This window comes from Panthera onca, chromosome B3, assembly GCF_046562875.1.
Source record: "Panthera onca isolate mPanOnc1 chromosome B3, mPanOnc1 haplotype 2, whole genome shotgun sequence".
Classification (NCBI taxonomy): domain Eukaryota; kingdom Metazoa; phylum Chordata; class Mammalia; order Carnivora; family Felidae; genus Panthera; species Panthera onca.
Genome location: NC_138344.1, coordinates 83,612,308 through 83,637,036, shown reverse-complemented (window position 1 = coordinate 83,637,036; position 24,729 = coordinate 83,612,308). Strand labels below are relative to the sequence as shown.

At 38.3% G+C, this 24,729-nt stretch overlaps 1 protein-coding gene across 1 annotated transcript in view; it reads left to right on the top strand.

Moving 5' to 3' along the window:
- The first annotated feature begins 352 nt into the window (after positions 1-352).
- Positions 353-24,729, top strand: part of SNX6 (sorting nexin 6) — a 61,004-nt gene continuing 36,627 nt past the window's right edge. Inside the window, exons 1-6 of the mRNA XM_078448329.2 lie at positions 353-558; positions 715-762; positions 16,812-16,916; positions 17,786-17,896; positions 20,721-20,842; positions 22,828-22,951. Of these exons, the coding sequence (XP_078304455.1) occupies positions 553-558; positions 715-762; positions 16,812-16,916; positions 17,786-17,896; positions 20,721-20,842; positions 22,828-22,951 (516 nt within the window). The 5' untranslated portion in view covers positions 353-552. The remainder of the gene's footprint in view (positions 559-714; positions 763-16,811; positions 16,917-17,785; positions 17,897-20,720; positions 20,843-22,827; positions 22,952-24,729) is intronic.

Sequence of the window (24,729 nt, the reverse complement as noted above, 5' to 3'; positions counted from 1 at the left end):
CTCATTTTTATAGTGCTCAACCATTAGTGCCCCAAACCCTGAGGTTATTACCTCATCAACAGTAAACGCTTGATTACAGCTGACTGTGTGAAGGCCCTTAGTTCTCACAGTTTCTATGGGCAAAATATTAATTGTGATTAATTATCGTGTGGCATAATACAAAGACAAGATGATTTATTGTGGCTTCTGGAGAGCGCTTGCTTGGTTTTTTCACTGCAGCCCTCGGGGAAAGGGAACTGGACAGCTCCCCGGGTGGCATTGGGCTCCTTCCGGGTCAGAGCCGGCCAGCTGAGACCTGCCAGCAGCCATGTGGGTCTGGGCCTTTGGGGCCTTTCCGACTAGGGTGCTTCGACCTTGGGCGGAGGGCCCTGCCTTCCTTTTTCCTACCGCTCATGGCCCCCGGCCCTCGGCTCCAGGGCGGGGCGGAGCGGGCTGCTCCGAGGCCCCGCCCCCGCCTGCCGCCACCAGCCCCGCCCCTCCCGCTGCTGCCCGCTCTCTCTCCGGCCCCGCGGTGCGGTGCGCGCCTGCGCTGGCCCTCGACTCGGAGCAGCCATGATGGTGGGTGTTCTCAGCGGCGCCGAGCCCCGGGCGCGCGGTGGGGGCAGCGGGCGCGGGGCGGGCGCGGGGGCCGCGCCGGCCTGGCACTAATGTCTCCCTTTGTGTCTCCCCAACTCTATCTTCTCCCCCGGTGTGCCGGGCCCGGCAACCCCGCAGGAAGGCCTGGACGACGGCCCCGACTTCCTCTCGGAGGAGGACCGCGGAGTAAGTTCTGCCTCCTTCTCGCTGACGGGACCCTCCCGCCCCCGTCTTGGCCCCCGGGTGTGGTACCCGGAAGGGTCCCGGGTCCCACGGCCCCTTTCCCCCGCCGTCCTCCTTTCGGTTTCCTCGCTGCACCGCGCCCCGCCCTCCTGCAGCCCTTCCTCCCTCGGGGCCGCTCCGTTCTGATTTCCCGAGGACCCAGGACCGCTTGCTTGCCCCTGACTCAGACCCTCCGTTGGACCTCCTCCACCGCTTGGGTCGGGACAGGTGGGGAAGTGGAGGTGGAGGCCGGAGCTGGATCCCTCCGTCCTCTCACCCTCGACACTTTCGGGGCTGTGAAAACCCATTCTAAGATCTTCTGGCGGCACCTTCTTGTGGACCTCCAACCCGCTGCCGCCCACCCTTCTCTCCTAAAACAGACATAGTACAAGCTTTTTCTAAATTACCCATTTGCAAGGAATTTCACTGTCGCGGAACCTTAACTCTTCTCCAGTATCCTGCCAGATTTTGCAAAGTGCTGGAAGCTCACGGTATCTTTACGTTTCTTACTGTCCAAAAAATACATCTTTTGCAGAGTTCCCTTGGTGGTAGTTTGAGGCCAATTGCATGCCACTTAAGAAAGGGCCTCCAGGCCTCCGATTCCTCCCTCCCACTCTCCCCCCCCTCCCCCATTTGCCTTGGCTGAAGGGTGTAATCTGTATAGTGCCTTGTACAAGTGAGCACTTGAAAAATATTGATGTATGATGATTGCAGCTCAGCAAGGTTCCTTGGTTCCATTACATTTAACAGACTGCACTTCAGTTTTCCATTTGCCTTTACTTATTCATGTTAGATGATGTGGGGGACCCATCAGTTAGTTGATTTTTGGCAGGTGATAAAATATTCTTGAAGGATATTATTATTGTTTTTTAAATACAAGCTGAGGTAGTATTAACTGATGAGCTTTATAAAGCCTTCAAATGATAAAAAGGATGCAGAGGGGGCTGCATACTTTTATAAATGATGTTTTAATAAATTTCTCAGTTTACACAAAAGCATCATTTAGAATTTCTAGTTAGTGTGAAAGCATCATACGTATGGATTTCTGGTTGTTTTAAATGTTTATTTATTGATTGATTTTGAGAGTGAGGGGCAGAGAGAGAGAGAGAGAATTGTAAGCAGGCTCCACACTCAGCATGGAGCCCAAAGCCTGGCTTGATCCCACCACCCTGGGATTATGACTTAAGCCAAAATCAAGAGTCGGATGCCCACCCAACTGAGCCACCCAGGCGTCTGTAGATTTCTGGTTATTTCTAAAAAAAAAAATTAGTTTCTAATGAATTTTTAAAAAACTGTGTGTGTATATGCATCTTCTGGGATAAGGCAGTGGAGTTAGATAGATGGTCACTTATAGATTACATTTAGGATTTTAAAATAGGGGAAACCACTAGAGTTGTGTAACGAAAGGAGATGAATTGATTATAGTCCAATTAAACTGATTTTTCTAAATATAAAGCAGTTGGCATTCTTTGTTTAGATAACTTTGTGTCTAATTTTTGTGGTCTACCAGAAAAAGCAAACAGGATTTGCTTTCCTATAAAATCTGACTAATGTTGAGTAAAAATATTAATTTTTTTGAGTATTTATGTTGATATGAAAAGTATTTTCTGGTTAATATTCACGTTCACTGCCTTATGCCTTTGGTACGATTTGTTTATGAAATTGGAAGCACTTACGTAATGTGGCCAAAAACTTTTTTCATGTATTCCAAAATTAAAGGAAAAGGGAGACAAAGAGCGTGCCTGACGAGGAGATTTTTGTAGAATTTTAGAGATGAAAATTTTAATATGAAAATGGAAAAAACATTACCATGAATTACAAAGCATTTGGAATGTCATGGTGAATATGTATATATGTCTAGTTCTTCCTTATTTTTGTCCTGTGGAACTGGATAAATCATAGTAATAATTATAGGTGTGCACTGTGTTAAGTACTGTATAAGCATTGTTTCATTATATCCTCTCATCATCTTTGTGAAACTTAGTATTCGCCTTTTACAGATGAAAAATCTGAACCTTGGAGAAACTAAGTGGTCTGAGGTCACACAACCAATGAGTGGGAGAGGTGGACTTTAAACCATGTTTCTGATGCCAGAACCAGTACAAGTATTTCTCAGAGTGGCCTTGAAACACTTGCTTCAGAATCACCTGAGGTGTTTGGAAAACAAAACAAAAGTTTCTGGGTTCTGCCCTCCTGAAGCAGGGAAAAGGACAGATAACTACTTTTTTTTATATCTCTTGTTTCTTTTTCTTCTTTTTTTAATCCGAGTGTAATTGACATACACTACTTTTTCTTTCTTTTTTTTTTTAAATTTAAATCCAAGTTAGTTAACATATGGTGTAATAATGATTTCAGGAATAGAATTTAGTGATTCATCACTTACATATAACACCCCGTGCTCATCCCACCAAGTGCCCTCCTTAATACCCCTCGCCCATTTAGCCCATCCCCCCACCCACAACCCCTCCAGCAGCCCTCAGTTTGTTCTCTGTATTTGAGTCTGTTGTGGTTTGTCTCCCTTTCTTTTTATATTATTCTTGCTTCCCTTCCCTTATGTTCATCTGTTTTGTATTTTAAATTTCACATGAGTGAAATCATATTATATTTGTCTTTCTCTGACTGACTCATTTCACTTAGCATAATACCCTCCACTTCCATCCACGTTGTTGCAAATGGCAAGATTTCATTCTTTTTGATCGCTGAGTAATATTCCATTGTGTGTGTATGTGTGTGTGTGTGTGTGTGTGTGTGTATACACACACCACATCTTTATCCATATAACTGTCAGTGGACATTTGGGCTCTTTCCATACTTTGGCTGTTGTCGATAGTGCTGCTATAAACATTGGATGCATGTGCCCTTTTGAATCAACATTTTTGTATCCGTTGGATAAATACCTAGTAGTGCAATTGCTGGGTTGTAGGGTAGTTCTATTTTTAATTTTTTGAGGAACCTTCCTACTGTTTTCCAGAGTGGCTGCACCAGTTTGTATTCCTGCCAGCAGTGCAAAAGGTTCCTCTTTCTCTGCATCCTCACCAACATCTGCTGTTGCCTGAGTTGTTAATCTTAGCCATTCTGACAGGTGTGAGATGGTTTCTCATTATGGTTTTGATTTGTAGTTCTTTGCTGATTGAGGTTGAGTATTTTTTTCACATGTCTGTTGGCCATCTGGATGTCTTCTTTGGAGAAGTGTCTATTCATGTCATTTGCCCATTTCTTCACTGGATTATTTGTTTTTTGGGGTGTTGATTTTGATAAGTTTGTTACAGATTTTGGGTACTAACCCTTTATTTGATATGTCATTTGCAAATATCATCTTCCATTCATCGGTTGCCTTTTAGTTTTGTTGATTGTTTCCTTTACTGTGCAGAGGCTTTTTATCTTGATAAGGTCCCAATAGTTCATTTTTGCTTTTGTTTCCCTTGCATCTGGAAACCTGTCTAGTAAGAAGTTGCTGTGGGTGAGGTCAAAGAAGTTGTTGGCTGTTTTCTCCTCTAGGATTCTGATGGCTTCCTGTCTTACGTTTAGGTCTTTCATCCATTTTGAGTTTATTTTTGTGTATGGTGTAAGAAAGTGGTCTAGGTTCATTCTTCTGCATGTCCCTGTTCAGTTTTCCCAATGCTGTTTGCTGAAGACTGTCTTTTCCATTGGGTATTCTTTCCCACTTTGTCAAAGATTAGTTGGCCATATGTTTGTGGGTCCATTTCTGGGTTTTCTGCTCTGTTCCATTGATCTGTGTGTCTGTTTTTGTGCCAGTACCATGCTGTCTTGAAGATTACAGCTTTGTAATAGAGCTTGAAGTCCAGAATTGTGATGCCTAAGCAGCTTTGGTTTTCTTTTTCAGGATTGCTTTGGCTATTCAGGGTCTTTGCTGGTTCCATACAGATTTTAGGATTGTTTGTTCTAGCTCTGGACATATACTACTTTTTCAGCAAGCATCCAAGAAGTTTCTGTTGGGCACTGAACTTTGATTATAGCTACACAGTTATCCTGCTATTTCCTCATAAGAACAGAAATATCTAGCCTGTTTAAATTTCCTTATATTGTGTTTGTCCTGATAGAAATAGGTTGTCATTAGAATTTTAAGCATTGTAATTTTAGTTTAGGTTATCTTGTTCAGCTTTTTTTTTTTTTTAATTTTTTTTTTTTTTGTAACGTTTATTTATTTTTGAGACAGAGAGAGACAAAGCATGAACAGGGGAGGGTCAGAGAGAGGGAGACACAGTATCTAAAACAGGCTCCAGGCTCTGAGCTGTCAGCACAGAGCCCGACGCGGGGCTCGAACTCACGGACCGCGAGATCATGACCTGAGCCGAAGTCGGCCGCTTAACCGACTGAGCCACCCAGGCGCCCCTTGTTCAGCCTTTTAAGAATGAGAGTCTTGGGGCACGTGGGTGGCTCAGTCGGTTGAGTGTCCGACTTCGGCTCAGGTCATGATCTCACGATCCGTGAGTTCAAGCCCCGCGTCGGGCTCTGTGCTGACAGCTCAGAGCCTGGAGCCCGTTTCAGATTCTGTGTCTCCCTCTCTCTCTGCCCTTCCTCTGTTCATGCTCTGTCTCTCTCTGTCTCAAAAATAAATAAACGTTAAAAAAAAAAAAAAAAGAATGAGAGTCTTGATAGAGAAAAAGCATGAAGTGCATATATTGATAGGAATTTTGATATGAATCACAGATTCAAAAATAATGCAAGCATTTCATACAGAGCAGCAAGTAGGCAAAGTTAAAGTCAGTATTTTAAAATACATTTTTAGGGGTGCATAGGTTGCTCAGTCAGTTAAGTGTCCAACTCTTGATTTCAGCTTGGGTCATGATCTCACGGTTCGTGGGTTCAAGCCCTGCTATTGGGCTCCGTGCAGAAAATGCAGAGCCTGCTTGGGATTCTTTCTCCCACTCTCTCTTCCCCTTCCCCACTCATGTGCTCACTCTTTCTCTCTTTCAAAATAAATAAACTTAAGAAAAATAAGTAATAAAACACATTTTTAAGCAGCCTTAAATTTTCATGATGATATTTGGAACAGAAGAGAATCTTACAGCCTTAAGAAAATACTGTTTTATGAGTAACTTAAAAAGCAGGCTTTAAAAAATACACAGTATTGAAAAATACTGGCCATCCTGTAGCCATACCTCTACATAATAGGCTATTTTTTCCCCAAAATGAAAGACAGTAACATATTATTTAGTAAACAAATGAGCCCTTTGAACTGGACACATTTTGCTCTGATGTGCTTGTGCTTGTTAAATAAGAGCAGTGGGTGCCAGTGTGATGGCATAATTCTTAGCATTTGATTTTAGTTCTAAATAAAATGTTTATTGTTTTCAGCATTACTCCAGGTGGAGTAACTACAGCTCTCCTAGACTCCTAGTCTTACTCCTCCCCCTCTATTCCTTATCTTCGTTAATGTTATCATTTTCCATCGTGCAGGCAAAGAACCTGAATCATCCTTCATTTCCATATTAGTATAATCACTGAGGCCAGTTAATTTCATCTCAAAAATATTGTTTATCCCATCTTTCATTTGTATGGCCCTACTTAATGTCCTTGCTGTTTCTTGCCTGGATTGTAGCAATTCCTGTCATTGGTCTGTGTCTCCTGTCTGTCTGCCTTCCAATCCAGCCTTGTTAAGTATTTCAAGTTACCTAATTAAAATGACTAAATCATATAATGCCACTAGTTAAAAGTACTTACTTGGACCCAGTTCTTTTGCAGTAAGGTTCAAACTCCTTACACAAGCATTAAACACCATTCATGACACTTTTAGTCTGGCTTATTTCTCAGTATGTCCTTCCCACACATACACACTCTAGACATACTCTAGTCCATTTGTCATTGCCCAGGCACCTCTGCACTTTAATGTCTGCTTTACGCATGCTTTTTAATGTTGTAGAGTGGCTTTTTTTTCTTCACATTTTTTTTTCCACTTGAAATTTGACTTGTTTTTGAAGACTTGGCCAGATGTTTGCATTTTCTTTTGTACCTACATAACAGTTTGAATACACTCCACATTTATTGATAGTTGTTTTAGATAAACATGTGACATCGATTCTATTGGCAGAGGATAAGAAGATGAATGTTGGCAGAAGAAAAAGAAAGTTCCCGCCCTAAGACCATCACACTGTAGTGACAGACTTATGATAAAGTGCCATGGGAGTACAAAGGAGAGAGTGTTTACCTTTGAGAGAAGGGGAAGTAGTGAGGACATAATGATAGCTGCATGCCAATGTAGCATTTACTCTGTGCCGGCTACTTTCCATATATTAACTCAATTCTCAAACCCCTGTTAAGTAGTTGCTACTATTCTTTGGAAAGGAGAACTGAAGTTCAGAGACATTAAATAGCTTGTCCAAGGTTTTAACAGAGCTGGATTCAGACTCAGCCAGTCAAGCTGCAGGTCTGGCACTCTTAGCCACTATGCTATTACCTAAATGAACTAAGCCTTAAATGTTGAGCAGGAATTTTGTAGGCTCTCAGGAAGAGGAAGGCTTGCCAGCAGAGTGAATAGCATGAGTAAATAATTTGGTTCTACTTGGAGTACTTGTTCTTACAGGAAGCAGGGGCAGATATGGGACAAGGGCAGATATGTACAGATTAAGTGTAAGGTGCATAATAATTAAAATTCCAGTCAGTGTGAAGTCCTGAGGGATTTTAAGCTGGGAAAGGCCTATGCCTAGATGAAAATAGCATTGTAGATAACTGATGTGGAGGGTGGATTGATCCTTCCTTTCATAAAGCAGAGAAATCAGTTAACAGGCCGTTGCAACAGTCCAGATGAAAAATGATGAAGGTATAACTAAGGCAGTGAAATAGGGGATGAAGGAAGGGACATAGCAAAGAGATGTTTAGGAGATAGATTTAACAGGGCATGGTGACTGAATAAGTACATGGGCTGGGCAAAGGAAAAAGAGAAAATGAGGAATGCAGGAGAGAGAAACAGAAGGTTAGATAATATGTTTGGTTTCATATATGTTGTATTTGAAGTGCCTATAAGGCATTTAATCCCTTTCCTGCCAAACTAGAATGTAAGATCTGTAAGGATGAGGATTGTGTCTTCACTGCTCTATCCCTAGCACCTAGGACAGTGGTTTGTACATTGAAGGCATTTATTTGTTAATAAGTGAATACATCCAGGTGGGTATGTCTAGTTGGTAGGGTGAAAGTATAATTGGGAACTTAGAATAAGAGGTCTGAGTTGATGATACAAATTTCGGAGTTATAGTCAAGGACGACTGAGATTGCCCAGGCTAGATAGCACTGTAGAAACCAACATTTAAGGGTTATAGAGAAGAAATGGATCGATTGACAGGGCTGAGAGAGGTAGGAAGAGTATGAGAGAAGTCCCCAGAAGGTGAGAGAGTTTAAAGGAAGTAGACAGAATGATCACCAAGGCAAAATACTCCAGAGAAGTCAAGAACACTAAAAAGTATTGGATTTGGAAATTAGGTGCTCAGTGTGTGAAGGGTTTGTGGGACCGAGGCTAACTTGACTAGAAGAGCAGTATATGAACAGGTTGTGGAGCAGACAGGATGATTAAATGCTCAGGTGGGCAGACAATTCTGCCCTCCATACCACTTATGAGAAAGTGGAGATGATGAGGCTAGAAGAGTTTATTGATGGGTCTAAGGAAAAAACAGCTGCTAGTGTTTATTTCTTTGGGATGTGGGAAACAAAGTCACTTGTTGAGAGTGGGCGTGGAAATATAGATGGTTGAGGTAGTAAAAGTTTGGTGTAGTTGCTGAAAGGAATCAGAAGGGGGAGCTGAACAGATCTTTCCAGGAGTGTTGAGTGGTTTTAAGAGCCTAATGTAATTTGAAGACCATTAATTTGTATTAGACCAGTTGTGACTTCTCTAGCCACACTCAGCAGCTCAGAAAGCAAAGATGATTGTTGAATTGATCCTGAGTGTGGGAATTTGCAAGCCAAGTATGGCAGAAAGAGCAATGAGAATTGTTAGGACCAGTAAGAAAAGTATTGGAGTGATACACCATGCAGTGGGGTGGAAGAGGAGGGAAGTAGAGAAAGGGGTAACAGACTGGAGATACATGGAAAGGTCACAGGACAGGAGGTATTGATAAGGTTAAATTGTACACATAGTAAAAACTGGTAAGGAAAAGAGAATAGGAAACACTTAATTTTTGTGTTTTATTACATAAAGTTGATTTGTGTTCCTCACTACAGATTTCTTGAAGGCAAGGCTTTTTGTTCACCTTATATATTCCATAATACCTAGGACTGTTGTTTGAATATACTTTTAAGTTCGTTAAAAAGTTTATTAAATAAATGTGTATTAGTATATTGTGTAAAGAGTAAAGTGTTGTATTTGTACACTTGTACATTTGTATTAACTTTGACTTGGAATGCAGGGGTGAACACCATTAGTACTTCCCTCCCTACTAATACCCTAGTAATATTTTATTGTGTCTGATATGGTATGTGAGAGGAAGTCTGCTTGCAAATGCCAGCTGTAACTTTATCTATCCACATACAGCAAGCAGTTCAAAGTGTAAACGCAGAGAGTTGATGGTTGAATTGATACTAATTATGGGAATTTGCAAACCAGGTATAGTATATGAGAGAAAATCTGGCTGCAAATGCCAATTTCCAGAAAATGTATATATAATCAAGCATTGATTTGACTGCTCAGTATAAGATGTACAGTAATAATAAAAATGATGTATTAACAGGACTTCCAAAATCATATTTGTGCTAGGAGTTAAATAAATTTAAAATTTGGCCTGAATTCGTGAGCCTAATGAAATTTACTTCTGTCTGTCTCAGGGGTGTTCTGTTGATTATACTCTTAATTACAGTTTCTTAGCCCAGTTATGGTTACCACCTTTCTTTCTACTCTTCTCTACATTCAATAAATATTTATTGAGGTCCACCACTGGGAATATAGCAATGAACAAAATAAAAATCTGTGTCCTTACAGAGCTGACATTATAGTTATGGAGGACTGTTAAAAAAATAAAATATAGTAGATGGTAAACAAGTACTATGAAAAAAATGAGGTGTGGGGTGCATGAGTAGCTCAGTCAGGTAGGCATCAAACTCTGGATTTTGGCTCAGGTCATGATCTCAAGGTGTTGTGGGATTGAGCCCTGAGTCAGGCTCTGCACTGACAGCACCTAGCCTGCTTGGGATTCTCTCTCTCCCTCTTCTCCTTTCCCCCACTTGTGCACATGCTCGCTCGCTCTCTCTCAAAATAAATAAATATTGGGGTGCCTGGGTGGCTCATTCGATTAAGTATCCGACTTCAGCTCAGGCCATGATCTTGAGGTTTGTGAGTTCAAGCCTCATATCGTGCTCTCTGTTGGCTTTCTGCTGGCTCTCCACTGTTAGTACAGAGCCTACTTCAGATCTTCTGTCTCCCTCTCTCTCTCTGTCCCTCCCCTGCTCTCTCTCAAATAAATAAACAATAAGTTAAATAAACAAATATTTTTAAATTTTTTTTTTCAACGTTTTTTATTTATTTTTGGGACAGAGAGAGACAGAGCATGAACGGGGGAGGGGCAGAGAGAGAGGGAGACACAGAATCGGAAGCAGGCTCCAGGCTCCGAGCCATCAGCCCAGAGCCTGACGCGGGGCTCGAACTCACGGACCGCGAGATCGTGACCCGGCTGAAGTCGGATGCTTAACCGACTGCGCCAACCAGGCGCCCCAACAAATATTTTTAAAGGGGGGATAGGGATTTGTTTGGGGGTGGAGGGGAGTTGAGTTGCAGTCTTAGGGTTGCCAGGAAAGGCTTTCTTGAAAAGGTGACATTTTGGTAAATAACTTGAAGGAAATGAAGGAGTGAGTCATGCAGATAGACACCTGGGGGCAGAATGTTCCAGTAGAGGGATCAGTGAGTGCAATGACTCCTGAGGTGGCAGCATGCTTCTGTATTTAAGGGGCAACAAAGAGGCCATATGGCAGGGCTGCAGTTAGCCAGAGGAATAATAGATTAGCCTGAGAGATGATGTCTGATGCAGACTTTGTAGGGCCTGGTGGACTTTGGCTTTTCTCCAAGTAGGGACCTCTAGGTTTTGAGCTGAGGAATGATTTTTAGTTTAATAGGATTATAAGGAATAGATTAAAGACGGAAAAGGACAGGGGCGCCTGGATGGCTTGGTCGGTTTGGTGTCTGACTTCGGCTCAGGTCATGATCTCACGGTCTGTGAGCTCTAGCCCCGCGTCGGGCTCTGTGCTGACAGCTCGGAGCCTGGAGCCTGTTTTGGATTCTGTGCCTCCCTCTCTCTCTGCCCCTCCCCTGTTCATGCTCTGTCTCTCTCTGTCTCAAAAATAAATAAATGTTAAAAAAATTTTTTAAAAAAGATCGAAAAGGACAGAAGCAACACACCAGTTGGGAGGCTATACAGTAGTCAGTTATTTTCCTTTTCTTCCTTCTTCCATCCATCCATCTCTATACATTTGCTTTTCTGGCAAAAGATGAACAACTAATTTTTTAGAAGTGTTCTAAAGTAGATATTTTATAGTAAATGAGTCAGTATAGTAAACTAGTAGTGAATGTTTTCTTTACTAAAAATTACATGTGGAAAATTAATCAGCAATAGGACAGTGTCTTCCAAATTATCTTTTTAATGGTACTGTATTTATGTTGCTTAATCCATTTGCTCTGTCTTGTCTTTTTCTTGACCATGACACTAATGTTTAACCTAGCCAGTCTTTGACAAAAGACTGCAAAGTTTGTCAGCCCAGATGAGGATGAAACTGGTGAATGTAGTCTAATGAGAATTTCTTCACTTACCTCACTAATTTCAAAAAGTTAATTAAATGTTGATGAATCATAAGTTGTTTGCTTTCACTCTTTCCCTTATTAAAAACTAACATTAACTTTTCTCTAAAAAAAATACATGCCTGAAAAATGTTGTGTATATTTTATGAAATTAATATTAAATTTACAATAAAAATTTATCAAATCTAAGGCACAATTGACTGGAAGGTATACTTTATATGCCACTAAGAAAGAAAAAAGATTGCCAATTAAACTGGAATTTGTCATCAGTTATAAGGCATTCCTATTTCAGATGTTAAAATGTGCAAAGTATGCATCTAGAATTGATGAAATAATAGCAGATTAGCTTTCATTGGAAATTTTGTATTTGTGTAGGGGATGATTTCATTTATTGGCTGGCTTTTCCATTACACATCTTAGTTATTAGAAACAGGGCTTAAAACAAAACAAAACAAAACACCCTGATGTGTGTGAAGCAAATCTATTGTCAAACAAAATATTCCTTTTTGTCTCCTTTTCTCTGTAAGCTCGGAAATGGAAAAAAAAATTGAGATGTGAAACTGATATTTTGAATCTAGTATGAAAAATAAATTAAAGGAGTCACAATCTCAGCATCAGCAGTTTGCTGTGACCCTGTTTATGTATGATTCATGCACTTTTCCTGAGATCAGTTCTAGAACATACTTGCTAAAAGAATGAAAAAGACAAATGATAGATTGGATTAATAGCTGTAAGACCGTATGTGAAGGACTACAAGCTTTCGTAAGGCATACAAAAGAATTTATAGAAGAGTTAGAAAAAAAAGTAGAAACGTAAAAGTAATGGGAATTTCTGGGGATGATTGTGGTCATGATTACAGGCGTGTAACCTGTGTATTTGTCAAAACTCTTCAAATTATATACTTAAAACCTGTGTTTCGTTGTATGTAAGGTATACCTGAAAAGAGAGAATCCAAGAACAAAAGCAGTAAATACATAACATAAGAATATTTGTTATCAAAAAAAGTTACAACTTAAAAAAGCCAAGCGTTGTGCTATCAGAAAAAAGGAGGTAAGTATATTTGATATACAGAGATAAGGAAATGGAAGAAAGAAATAATTGGGAATAACTTTAAATTGGAAGAATAAATAACAGCTATTCAGATGTAGAAATCCTGAAAATTGATAATGCAACAGTTAAAATAAATCTGGAAATTAAAATGTACATACAGATATAACACCTGGGAACAATGTTTTATATAATCATTAAAAACAAAATATTAGCAGTTGAGTTGAAGTTTTCAAAGATTGTAAAGGCAAAGACAACCCTGTAAGTCTAGGCTAGGGTTTCCAAACACAGTTTTTAAGGCTATTCCCTGATGATTGTTTTGATAAACCTGTGATCAGGCCGGGGGTTCTGTATTTTTAACAAGTACCCAGGTTGATCCCTGTCAGTTGTATTTGGGAAATGCTTGACAAGGCAGAGAAAACATAAGAAAAGCCAAGATTATTATTCCAAAAATCGTAATGATAAATTTATTAATTTCCTGTGGCTGCTCTAACAAATTACTACAAATCTGATCACTGAATACAGCAGAAATGTATTCTCTCACAGTTCTGTAGGCCGGAAGTCCGAAAACAGGATCACTGAACTGAAATCAAGGTGTCAGCAGGGCCATGCTCCCTGGGATTCTAGGGAAGAATTTGTTGCTTGTCCCTTCTGGTTTCTGGTGGCTGCCAGCAAACCTTAGCTTGTGGCTGGATCACTCTAATCTCTGCATCCATAGTCCTGTTGCCCTCCCCTTTGTCTGTGTCTAATCTCTTTGCACCTCTTATAAGGATATCTGTAACTGCATTTAAGGCCCATTTGGGAAATCCAGGATAATCTCCCCATCTCAAGATCCTTAATTTAATCACACCTGCAGAGCCTTTTTTTTTTTTTTTGGCCATATAAGGTAATGTCCACAGGTTCCAGATATTTGGATGTGCATGTTTTGGGGGGAACCATTATTCACTCTACCACAATAAGCATCTTAAAAGTGTCCTGATTGTGAGTAAAGAGAAAAAAGGAAACACTTCTTTTTTTTTTTTCCTTTTAATGTTTGTTTATTTATTTGTTTGTTTATTTGAGAGAGAAACCCCAAGCAGGCTCCACACTGTCAGCCCAGAGCCAAATGTGGGGCTCAATACCACTCAATAAACCATGAAATCATGACCTGAGCTGAAATCAAGAGTCAGACGCTTAACTGACTAAGCCACCCAGGTGCCCCTCAAGGCAACTCTTAATTTCATTTCTTTTATCAGACAATGGTTACATATAGCATTGAGTACAATAACAAATTTTTAAATAATTTATGTAAGGTTATAGTATAAACTTTAAAAAAGATGATTACTGATGAAATTTAACTTAATATAAACTTAAGTTACCTATAAAGTTTTTACTAAAGGCCATCAGAGATAGTACTACATAATTTAAGTGTTTGGTTTTTTTTTAAGTTTATTTATTTATTTTGAGAGAGAGAGGATCTCAAGCAGGTTCTGAGCTTTCAGCACAATCTCCCAAACCATGAGATCATGACCTGAGCTGAAATCAAGAGTAGGGCACTTAAACAACAGAGCCATTCAGGCACCCCAGTACCATGTAATTTATTTTTTTGTTAAAAATGTTTTTGATGTTTATTTTTGAAAGAGCACGAGCAGGGGAAGGGCAGAGTGAGAGAGAGACAGAGAGAGAGAGAATCCAAAGCAGGCTCAACATGGGGTTTGAACTCCTGAACCACGAGATCATGACCTAAACTAAAGTTGGACGCTCAACTGACTGAGCCACCAAGGCACCCCTGTAATGGTCTTTATCTTTTAAAAACAGGTCTACTCAATCTAGAACCAATAGTACAGAAGTGAAATGTTACTTTTGTTCATTACTAATGGAAGTTAAACAACTATTTAATGAAAAAATTCCTAAAATTAATATTTTAATAGATCATGGGATTTCCATTTTAAGGGGGCTCCCCACCATTTGTAAAAGTAATGCATGCATATTGTGGACAATTGGGACAATGAAGGAATATATAAAGAAAATCCACTGATGGTCACATTTTGTTATATTTCCTATAAGCCTTTTATGTATGCATTTTTTTTTAAGTTTGTTTATTTTGAGAGAGAAAGAGAAAAATGCGAGCCAGGGAGGGGCGGAGAGAGAGAGGGACAGAAAGAATCCCAAGCAGGCTCCATGCTGTCAGCATAGAGCCCGATGTAGGGCTCGATCTCACAAACCGTGAAACCATGACCTGAGCTGAAATCAAGAGTCGGACACCAACTGAGCTACCTAGGTGCCCCTGCACTTTTAAATATATGACTGGGGTCATAAACAATTCTGCTTCCAGCGTTTTTTTTCCTTTTACATTGTAATTAAAATTTGAAATGCTGATGATTAGGTGAGATTCCCAAAGTAAGACCTGGGTTTTACAATTGGAGTATTTGAAGCAGGCTGGGTAGTTAATTAGACTTTAAATATTTCATATCTTTGCAGCTGGCTAAGACTTTATTTTCATCTTTTAGTGTGTTTGATTTTTTTTATAGGTTTCCAAATTAGTCAAACATTTTAGAATGCATATTTGTTTAAAGGGGAAGAATATAGATGAAATTTAAGAATTATAAATATGGTAAGAATTAGAGGGGTGCCTGGCTGGCTCAGTCAGAGCATGTGACTCTTGATCTTGGGATTGTGAGTTGGAGCCCCACGTTGGTGATAGAGTTTACTTTAAAAAAAGAAAGGCGGGGGGGGTGCCTGGATGGCTCAGTTGGTTAAGATTTTAATTAAGGTCATGGTCTCACAGTTCATGAGTTTGAGCCACGTGTCAGGCTCCTCCCCCGCTCAAGTGCACACAAGCTCTCTCTCTCAAATAAACTTAAAAAAAAGAATTATAGAGAAGTCTTCTCATAGACTAGTAAATGGAAGCACTACATAGAGAACGTATTCAATCATTTAAGTATATTAAAGCTTGTAGAGTAGAATGTGAGATTTAATTCCTACACAGGAGGTAGTTATTGAGTATTATGTTGCCATTTTTTAGCACTATAAATATGTTATATGTAATATATTTAATAGTTTCATTGTAAATTCCTGAACTAAAATAAGCAATAGAGTTAAAATTATTAGCCTTTTCATTATTTTTCTTGTTCTAAAAGGTAGATACTTTCCTTAATTTTAGGACACTTGAATGTTAATGGACCATCTTCTTGGAAAATAGTTTATTTTATGTATTTATTTCTTTCAAACAAAAGGTCCTGCATATTTATTACTGAGTCATCTTACTGGTGCAGAAGCATAGTAACAGAGAAAAATCATTTTTCTAGTAAAACATGTTTATTGTTGAGGTGGTAGTGATGTTTACAGAGTGATAGAATACAAGTATGTAACCTTCATGCAGCATAAATATATATGTCATCTCATGTGCTATCCATTCTAGAGCAGCTTGGTTCTTCTCCAGTGGCTCCTCTTGGAGTTGTACCTGATTTTATTACCAGTTTTCATCCGAATTCACTGGGGAATGGGATGATTCTGCTTTTGTTTCTTGGCCACGTTTTTTTGTTTTGTTTTGTTTTTTTGTTTTAATCTTTATTTATTTTTGAGAGAAAGAGAGACAGAATGTGAATGGGGGAGGGGCAGAGAGAGAGGGAGACACAGAATCCGAAGCAGGCTCCAGGCTCCAAGCTGTCAGCACAGAGCCCGACGTGGGGCTCAAACTCACAAAACATGAGATCATGAACTGAGACGAAGTCGGACACTTAACTGACTGAGCCACCCAGGCACCCCTGTTTTTTGGCCACATTTTAAGCGTGATTCTGCAAGTCTTGTGAGAAGACCCAAATCAGAGTATATTAATGTGCGGAGATGGGATTCAAACCCAGGTCATCCAAGCTCCTAGGCTAGGGTACCTTCCAGACTTCCCTGCTGCTACCCATGGTAAGAAGCAGTTAACTTCACACACCACAATGACAAAGAAGAGGAGAGAGAAAAAATAGTTTACTTTTTGAGTGAAATTATAATGAATAATGGTTAGCCCATTGACTCATACAAAGCGTAGTTGAATACTATAGAATGAAAAATTGATTAAGATAATAACATACCCAAATAACCTGCCCTTCAAAATATGTATGTTCTAATGAACTTGAGTACTTTTTTAGATTTAAGATTATTTTGTTTTGTTTTGTTTTGTTTTTGCATTGTGTTAATGTCTGAGAAAAGAATGAGATTCTATAAATGCCCATAGGATTTTTATTAAGGTATTATCTTTTTCTAGCTTAAAGCAATAAATGTAGATCTTCAAAGTGATGCTGCTCTGCAAGTGGACATTTCTGATGCTCTGAGTGAGAGAGATAAAGTAAAATTCACTGTTCACACAAAGGTAAATGTGATTTTGTACTTGTACTATTTTAGCTATTTATTGTGCAGATGTTATATATGTGATAATATATTGACTGGAACTTTGGTTTTGAACATAATTAGAAGTAAACTATATTTTAGTTTATAAGCTACTGCTTTTATTGTAACAGTTTTAAGGAAATGTACTTGTTAAATTTTTTTTTAATTTTTTAAGTTTATTTATTTATTTAGAGAGTATCCGTGAGGGAGGGAGGGAGGGGCAGAGAAAGAGGGAGAGAGAGAGAATCCCAAGCAGGCTTTGGGCACGCAGGGCTCCATCCCACAAATTGTGAGATCATGACCTGAGCCAAAGTCAGGAGTTAGACACTTAACCAACTGAGCCATCCAGGTGCCCCAGGGAAATGTACTTTTTTTTTAAAAAATGCACTTTTTAAAGACTAACATTTACGAATTACTCACAAAACCTAGGTGTAATGCAGGTTTAATTTTCTTTAGACTTCTATTAATATCTTTCATCATTCTTGTTTTCAATTTTGTTTTGTTCTTTCAGTTAATTAAATTACTGTCTTACAAGTTATTTTCTTCTTGGATTTCAGTTTTTAGGCATATTTTCAGACTGTAGATCTATTTTTCTTTGAATAGTTGAGTTTGATATATATTAGTAAGATAACTTTTAAATGGTGGTAGCATAAGTATAATAAGTCTGTCAAATTATTTTCTCAAACATCCCAGGATAATTTTGTCTGATGTCTCCGAGTTTTCATAATAGAGTTTAAAAGTGCTGATAATCTTTCGCATGAGACTAATTTACAAAAATAAGATTAAAAATATTTACTAAAAGCCTTTTAGTGCAATTTTGATTTTTATTCAAGAGAATCTCTGTCTTTGCAGAGTTCGTTGCCAAATTTTAAACAAAATGAGTTTTCTGTTGTTCGACAACATGAAGAATTTATCTGGCTTCATGATTCCTTCGTTGAAAATGAAGACTATGCAGGTTATATTGTGAGTATTGGGGTTCCATTTTAATCCCATTTTCTAGGAGCTTTTTAGGTACTTTATTATGTGTTAAATTTTTAGTGAACTGGTGTAATTTTTTTAAATTGCCAATTAGAAAACACAATGTACGATCACCTTTTATCTTAAATTGCCTAGTTTGAAAGTGTGGAGTTATGGCTATGTTATGCTCCTTCATTTAAATTTAAATTCTTATTGTTTACTGGAAGTGAAATGGGTTTTTCCTAGGGATTAATTAAGGGAATGTTACAAACCATACTGGTTTTGAACACTTAGGTAGACAAATACTTAGAGTTGGAGGTACCTTAAGAAGTCATCTAATCTAAGTATGTACCAGATGTTGTGCCTTAGCCATTGTCCACACTCAGATTCCTGAAATGTAGTTTCATTTGATATCCTTGAAATTATCCTGACTTGATTCTTTCTCCATCCTTGTGCTACTTCTTCTCAGTCATTTGCTTTTTCTTTGTGTAACTCGAAATTTGGTTGACCACTGGCCGTACATTTTTTTCTTTTTTTTCTTTAAAAAAAAATTACCAGTTTATATAAAGGATACAACCAGACAGCCCAAAGGAAGAGATGCATAGGACAAGGTACAGGGATTGGGGTTGGGGCATAACTTTCATGCCCTCTCCAGGTATACCACCTTCCACCTCCATAGCATGTCAGTGTGTTCACCAAACTGGAAACTCCTTCTTCTCTTCCCATCTTATTTCCACCTTTTCTTCCTCATCTTGTCTAATGGCATTTTCTTACTACAATTTCCTTCTATAGACTAAACACTCCTCAAAGATCAAGACCATCTTTACTTGTTTTTTTTAATATTTTTTTTATTATTACATTATATGTTAACTAACTTGGATGTAAATCTTAAAAAATAATAAAAATGATAAGTAAAAAAATACTTAATCACATATAAAAAAAGTTTGTTTTTGTTTTTTTTTTTTTTTCAAATTATTTTAGCTAGCAGGAACAGGGAAGAGGAGCAGAGAGAGAGAGAGAGAGAGAGAGAGAGAGAGAGAGAATCTTAAGCAGAGTCTATGCTCAGCACAGAGCCTGACACAGCGCTTGACCCTATCACACTGAGATCATGACCTGAGCCAAAATCAAGAGCCAGATGCTCAACCAATTCAGCCACCCAGGACCCAGGCACCCTAAGATAGATAGATAGGTAGATAGGTAGATAGATAGATAGATAATTAATTACTTATTTTGGAGAGAATGCAGGTGGGGGAGGAGCAGGGAGAGGGGGACAGAGGATCTGAAGCGAGCTCTGTGCTGACAGGCTGACAGCAGCAAGTCCGACGTGGGGCTCAAACTCACGAACCTTGAGATCATGACCTGAGCCAAAGTCGGATGCTCAACCGACTGAGCCACCCAGGTGCCCCTATTTATTTATTTTTAGTGTTTATTTATTTTGAGAGAACATACATATGAGAAAAGGAGGGGCAGAGAGAGAGGTAGAGAGAATCTTAAGCCGGCTCCATGCTCAGGAGCCCAGCGAGGGGCTCAGTCTCACAGCTGCAAGATCACAATCTGAGCCAATATCAAGAGTCAGACGTTTGACTGAGCCACCCAGGCCCCTGCTCCAAGATTTTATTTATTTATTTATTTATTTTTAACGTTTTATTTATTTTTGAGACAGGGAGAGACAGAGCATGAACAGGGGAGGGTCAGAGAGAGGGAGACACAGAATCTGAAACAGGCTCCAGGCTCTGAGCTGTCAGCACAGAGCCCGACGCGGGGCTCGAACTCACGGACCGCGAGATCATGACCTGAGCTGAAGTCGGCCGCTTAACCGACTGAGCCACCCAGGCGCCCCTCCAAGATTTTATTTTTAAGTGATCTCTACACCCAGCATGGGGCTTGAGCTCACAACCCCAAGATTAGGAGTCGCATACTCTACCAACTGAGTCAGCCAGGCACCCAAGACCATGTCTTGTTTATCTTTATATGCACATTGTTCAGTATCATGTCTGGTGCATAGTAGATGTGAATATGTGCTTAGCTGTACTTGATGCTTCCTTCCCTATTGCTTTCCTCAAGCATAACTCTTTTCTTGTATTCATTCTTTAACTTTTCCTCTACTTATCTTTTCTTCTTGCTTTCTTTGCTTCCCATCATTTTCCTTTAACAATTCTTATTTGTAAGCCCTTCCTTTTAAGGTAAACTTTTTTCTTCTATCCTTCCCTTGAAAGGTATGTCTCTTCTAGATACTATATTTTTACTTAAGATAAGTATTTACTCACTCCCTTACTGTGAGTGAATGGAATGAGGTTAGTCATTAATCTCTGTTTTGTTGTCTTGGTTTTAAGTCCGTGCTGTATGCTTCTGGTGCACTCCTCCAATTAAGGAACCCTTTTTAACGTCCCTTGCTGGATTGTACTGTTGGCATCCATGAATTTAAGAAACATAGAATAGCATAAAGCTACTATGAATTCATTAATTTAAAAATATATGTTTGTATTTGATCAAACTATTTACATACTTCTGAAAATTGGTATGCATATTAATTTAGTGTATAGTCAGAGCTTAATGTGTTTATACATTTGAAGACTCTAGGTTGCCACATAGGAATCTGCAGATTAAAGTTTGGGAACTACTGTTCTAATACTAGAAAATAGTGCTCCGCCATATTTCTTCATTGTGCAAAGGACCTAATCAAATTTTCTAACCTGAATTGAGATATTCCTGGTGCTGTGTTCATTCAAGATGTCTTTAGCTCTCCCAGACACAGTCTTTTATGGTAGCAGTAGTACAGTTGCTGTGAAAACTAAAAGTCTTTAAAATTAGTGATTTGGTTTTCTTACAGATCCCACCAGCACCACCAAGACCTGACTTTGATGCTTCAAGGGAAAAACTACAGAAGCTTGGAGAAGGAGAAGGGTCCATGACAAAGGAAGAATTTACAAAGATGAAACAGGAACTGGAAGCGTATGTGATTTTTGTTGTTGGTTTTGTTAATTGTGCTTATTTTAATGCCTTTTTTCTGTGCTCTCTGATATCCCATCCTTTTAATCATTTCACCACAGTGACCCTTTCTGAAAGATGCAGGTTTAAGCCAAACAACCAGTTTTAATGATCATGATCAGAGCCTACAGGAAAATTATAGAATAATTGTCTACATTGTAAAATTCTTTAAATTAATGTTTTAAATAGACTCTGAAAATTGAAAATGGGGGGTCCAAAACTTTATTTAAAAATAGTAGAAAGGGAAATAGGACTTTTTGAAGCAGAATATAAGTTGTTTTGGTTTTTATCTACAAGGCCTTAGTCATTGCCAACCTGGTTTTCTTTTTTCGATGTGTGCATACTACCCAAACTTCTGTTTTCTGTTTCTCATAGAAATATGCACCGAGCAACTCTGCACATACTCTGTTTTCTTTTTTAAAAAGTGTGTGTGTGTGTGTGTGTGTGTGTGCGCGCACGTGCATGTGTGTGCACGCGTGCACCTGTCTAAATGGCTGTGTCTGTGTTTAATTTTTGCCCTCTTTCTGCCTATGGCTTCTGGCTAAGGGGAAAAGAATAGGAGCAAAGTAAAAAGAGAATAGTTTTAAAATGTTTTTCATTAAATGATTATTAGTTTCACATATACTAGAAATGCATTAAATCTTTGAAAAAACTGGAGATAACTTCTGTTTTGCGTTTAGCATATTTGCTGAAAATGCAGAATCTTTCCCTTCTTATTAGACATTTGAAGTAATTTTAGATTTACAGGATATCGTTTTCTGTATTTTGAGAGCAGTACAAGTAAACACTTTCCCTTGTATCATCATCACCTCCATCACTCTTTTTCTGATCATTTCTCCTCTTCATTCATTTCCTTTTCTCCTCTTCCACTTAGTTTCAGTTTTTAAGCATATATGCACCTGGCTACTAGACTCCTCTTCAGAATGCTAAACTCGTTTGACAAGATAAATTAGCAAAGTAGATCTTTTTTGTCAAAGTGTAAGGTGACATATTTTAAGATTTTTGTCCATGCTGGGTGCAAGCAATAGTCTGAGAGACAGAGATACATACTTTTATAGTTATAAGACTGAAAACTGGAAATTAGCAGAGCACATTAATATTAAAGAATCTGTGGTTTTCCAGTGGCCCTGATCATGATTCTTTTGTGGTCTGGTTAGGGGTTGGATAACAGAGAACCTTGGGTTTATTCTACTGCTACCTCCATCCTCTGCATCCTTCTTTTTTGTCTTCACTGAATGACTACCCTCACAGAGATCAAACTTCTCCCAACATTGGTCCTGCTGGTTTGCTGGTATGTAAAATTTATCCTCCTTGCACGTAGTTGAAGCAAGAATATTGGGCCTTTTCCTTGAGTGTTTCTTTTTTCAAACTGACGTATATTACTATATGATCACTGTGATTCACTGATGAAATTAAAATATTTTAAACATAATTTTCCAATGTAATGACAAAAATTAGTCTCTCTGTGGTGTGCTTTTTTTCTTGTGTGTTTGGGTCATTAGATGAAAATAATTATTAATGTTGAAAATATGCTTACTGAGGTTTGAGTTTAGATTTTTTTTTGTACACAGGTATTTAAAAGCAGTAATTATCGAGAAATTGATCCATAAAGATTGTATCAAATAATTTGTAGTGTACTTTCTCTGGAGCTGAAAACAAACACCCCTATAGTTATCTTTAACATCAACTTGCATAGGAAGAAAAGTTCATAAAACTTAAAAATATTAACATTTAAATATAATAAATACTATTAACTAGCATGAAGTCTTTTCAGAGCTGGATTTTATACATTTTATTAACAGTTCAACTAAAACCTTTGTTTACATGGATTATATATTTGTATCTTTAATTTTGCATTTAGAATAATTTGGAGTATTTGTTGAAAACTGTTACAGACTATTTTCTAGTTGATGCAGTGTTTTACCTTTAATTATGTGTATTGTTTCTAGTGAATATTTGGCAATATTCAAGAAGACTGTTGCAATGCATGAAGTGTTCCTATGTCGTGTGGCAGCACATCCTATTTTGAGAAAAGACTTAAATTTCCATGTCTTCTTGGAATATAATCAAGATGTGAGTATTGATTAAAGCAGTAATCAAGGTTTATTTTTAGAGTCACTGTAAAAGGCAGGGAGTAGTTAGAAAAAACCCTTTTTTTGTAATGTTCTTATTTTTCAAGGTAGTGTAAAATGACATTTTTTTTTAGTGGTAATAGAGTATTTCAATACAACTAGAGAAGAAATGAAGAAATTGAAGAAATGAGGCTAAATCATGTTACTGCATGGGACATTGATTTTCATCTTGAATTGTGAACCTCTTAAGAAATAGGATTATCAACTTGATTGTTTCCTAAATTTGAGTTTGAAGTTTTCTGAAATTCCAGGGAGGTGCTTGAGCTAAAGAATTCTAGATTACTTTAGGGTTAATCATTGCCTTTTGATCTGTTTAACTGACCTTTTTCAGTGCCAATTGCTCCTAATCTTCCTCCTTCCCTGCCTGAAAACTCTGTTACAGTGCAAATAGAAAAATTGATGTGGTTGAGCTTTAAAGATTTCTTCATTCATAGTACTGGCAAAAGTTTTTTTAATGGATAGGTGATACAGATCTTGGGATTTATATTTGAATGACAAGATTAACTCATTTTAGCAGAAAATAAATGTAGCATAGTGCTTATTTGCTTATAAGTTGACATCAAGATCAAAGAATTTTATGTATATAAATTTGCCCTTCTGGTTTGGTTTTAGTAGACATGACAATAAAATATCCTAAGTCTAGCAATAGAGAGAACACATTTTTTTGAAAGGGTATGAAGTAATTCAGGATCACAGAAACAGCATTTTAAGCCTGGATACTTTCACAAGTGTAAATATGGTATGTGATACTGGCATGTGGTCGTTTACAACTAGGAACTGTAAAAAATTCTGGCTATGTCATGAATTATAGAAGCTGAAAATAACTTGTGACTGGGTTGCCAAAGAACACATGATAGAATGCTGTCATCACTTTTTTTACTTTTATGTGTTTGTTTTTGCTTAACCTTATTCATGGCCTTGGCCAAAACCTTAATAATAATTGGTAGAGCAGCTTAGGCATACAGTGAGTATTATCAGTGCAAGGCCACTTGAGCTAGAGGAGCCTCATGCTCTGTGTACTCTGTCCCATCGCCAAATCCCTTAGTACTATCTGAAATTATATGTCTGTATTTTAAATTTTTATGTATTTATTATCTGTCCTCTCTACTAAAATGTAAGCTCTCTGAAAGCAAGGCTTGAATTTTACACCATTGTATCCTCACTGCTTTAGAATAATGGCTGACAATTAAGATGTAAAATAAGTATTTGTTAAAATGATAAGTGAAAGATTATTGATTGTTTCCCAGTTGTGGTGATGGTTTTTTAACTTTTTTTTTTTAATTTAAATTTTATAGTTAACATACAGTGCAATATTGGTTTCAGGAGTAGAATTCAGTGATTTATTACTTACGTACAACACCCAGTGCTCATCCCAACAAGTGCCCTCCTTAGTACCTATCATTCATCTAGCCCATCTCCCACCCACCTCCCTCTGTCAACCCAGTTTGTTCTCTGTCATTAAGAGTCTCTTGTGGTTTGTTTCCCTCACTTTTCTTTCCCCCCCCCTTCCCATATGTTCATCTGTTTTGTTTCTTATATTTCACATAGAAGCGAAATCATATGGGATTTGTCATTCTCTGGTTGACTATTTCACTTAACATAATATATGCTAGCTCCATCCACATCATTGCACATGGCCAGATTTCATTCTTTTTGATGGCTGAGTAATATTCCATTGTATATATGTATCACATCTTCTTTATCCATTCATAAATTGAT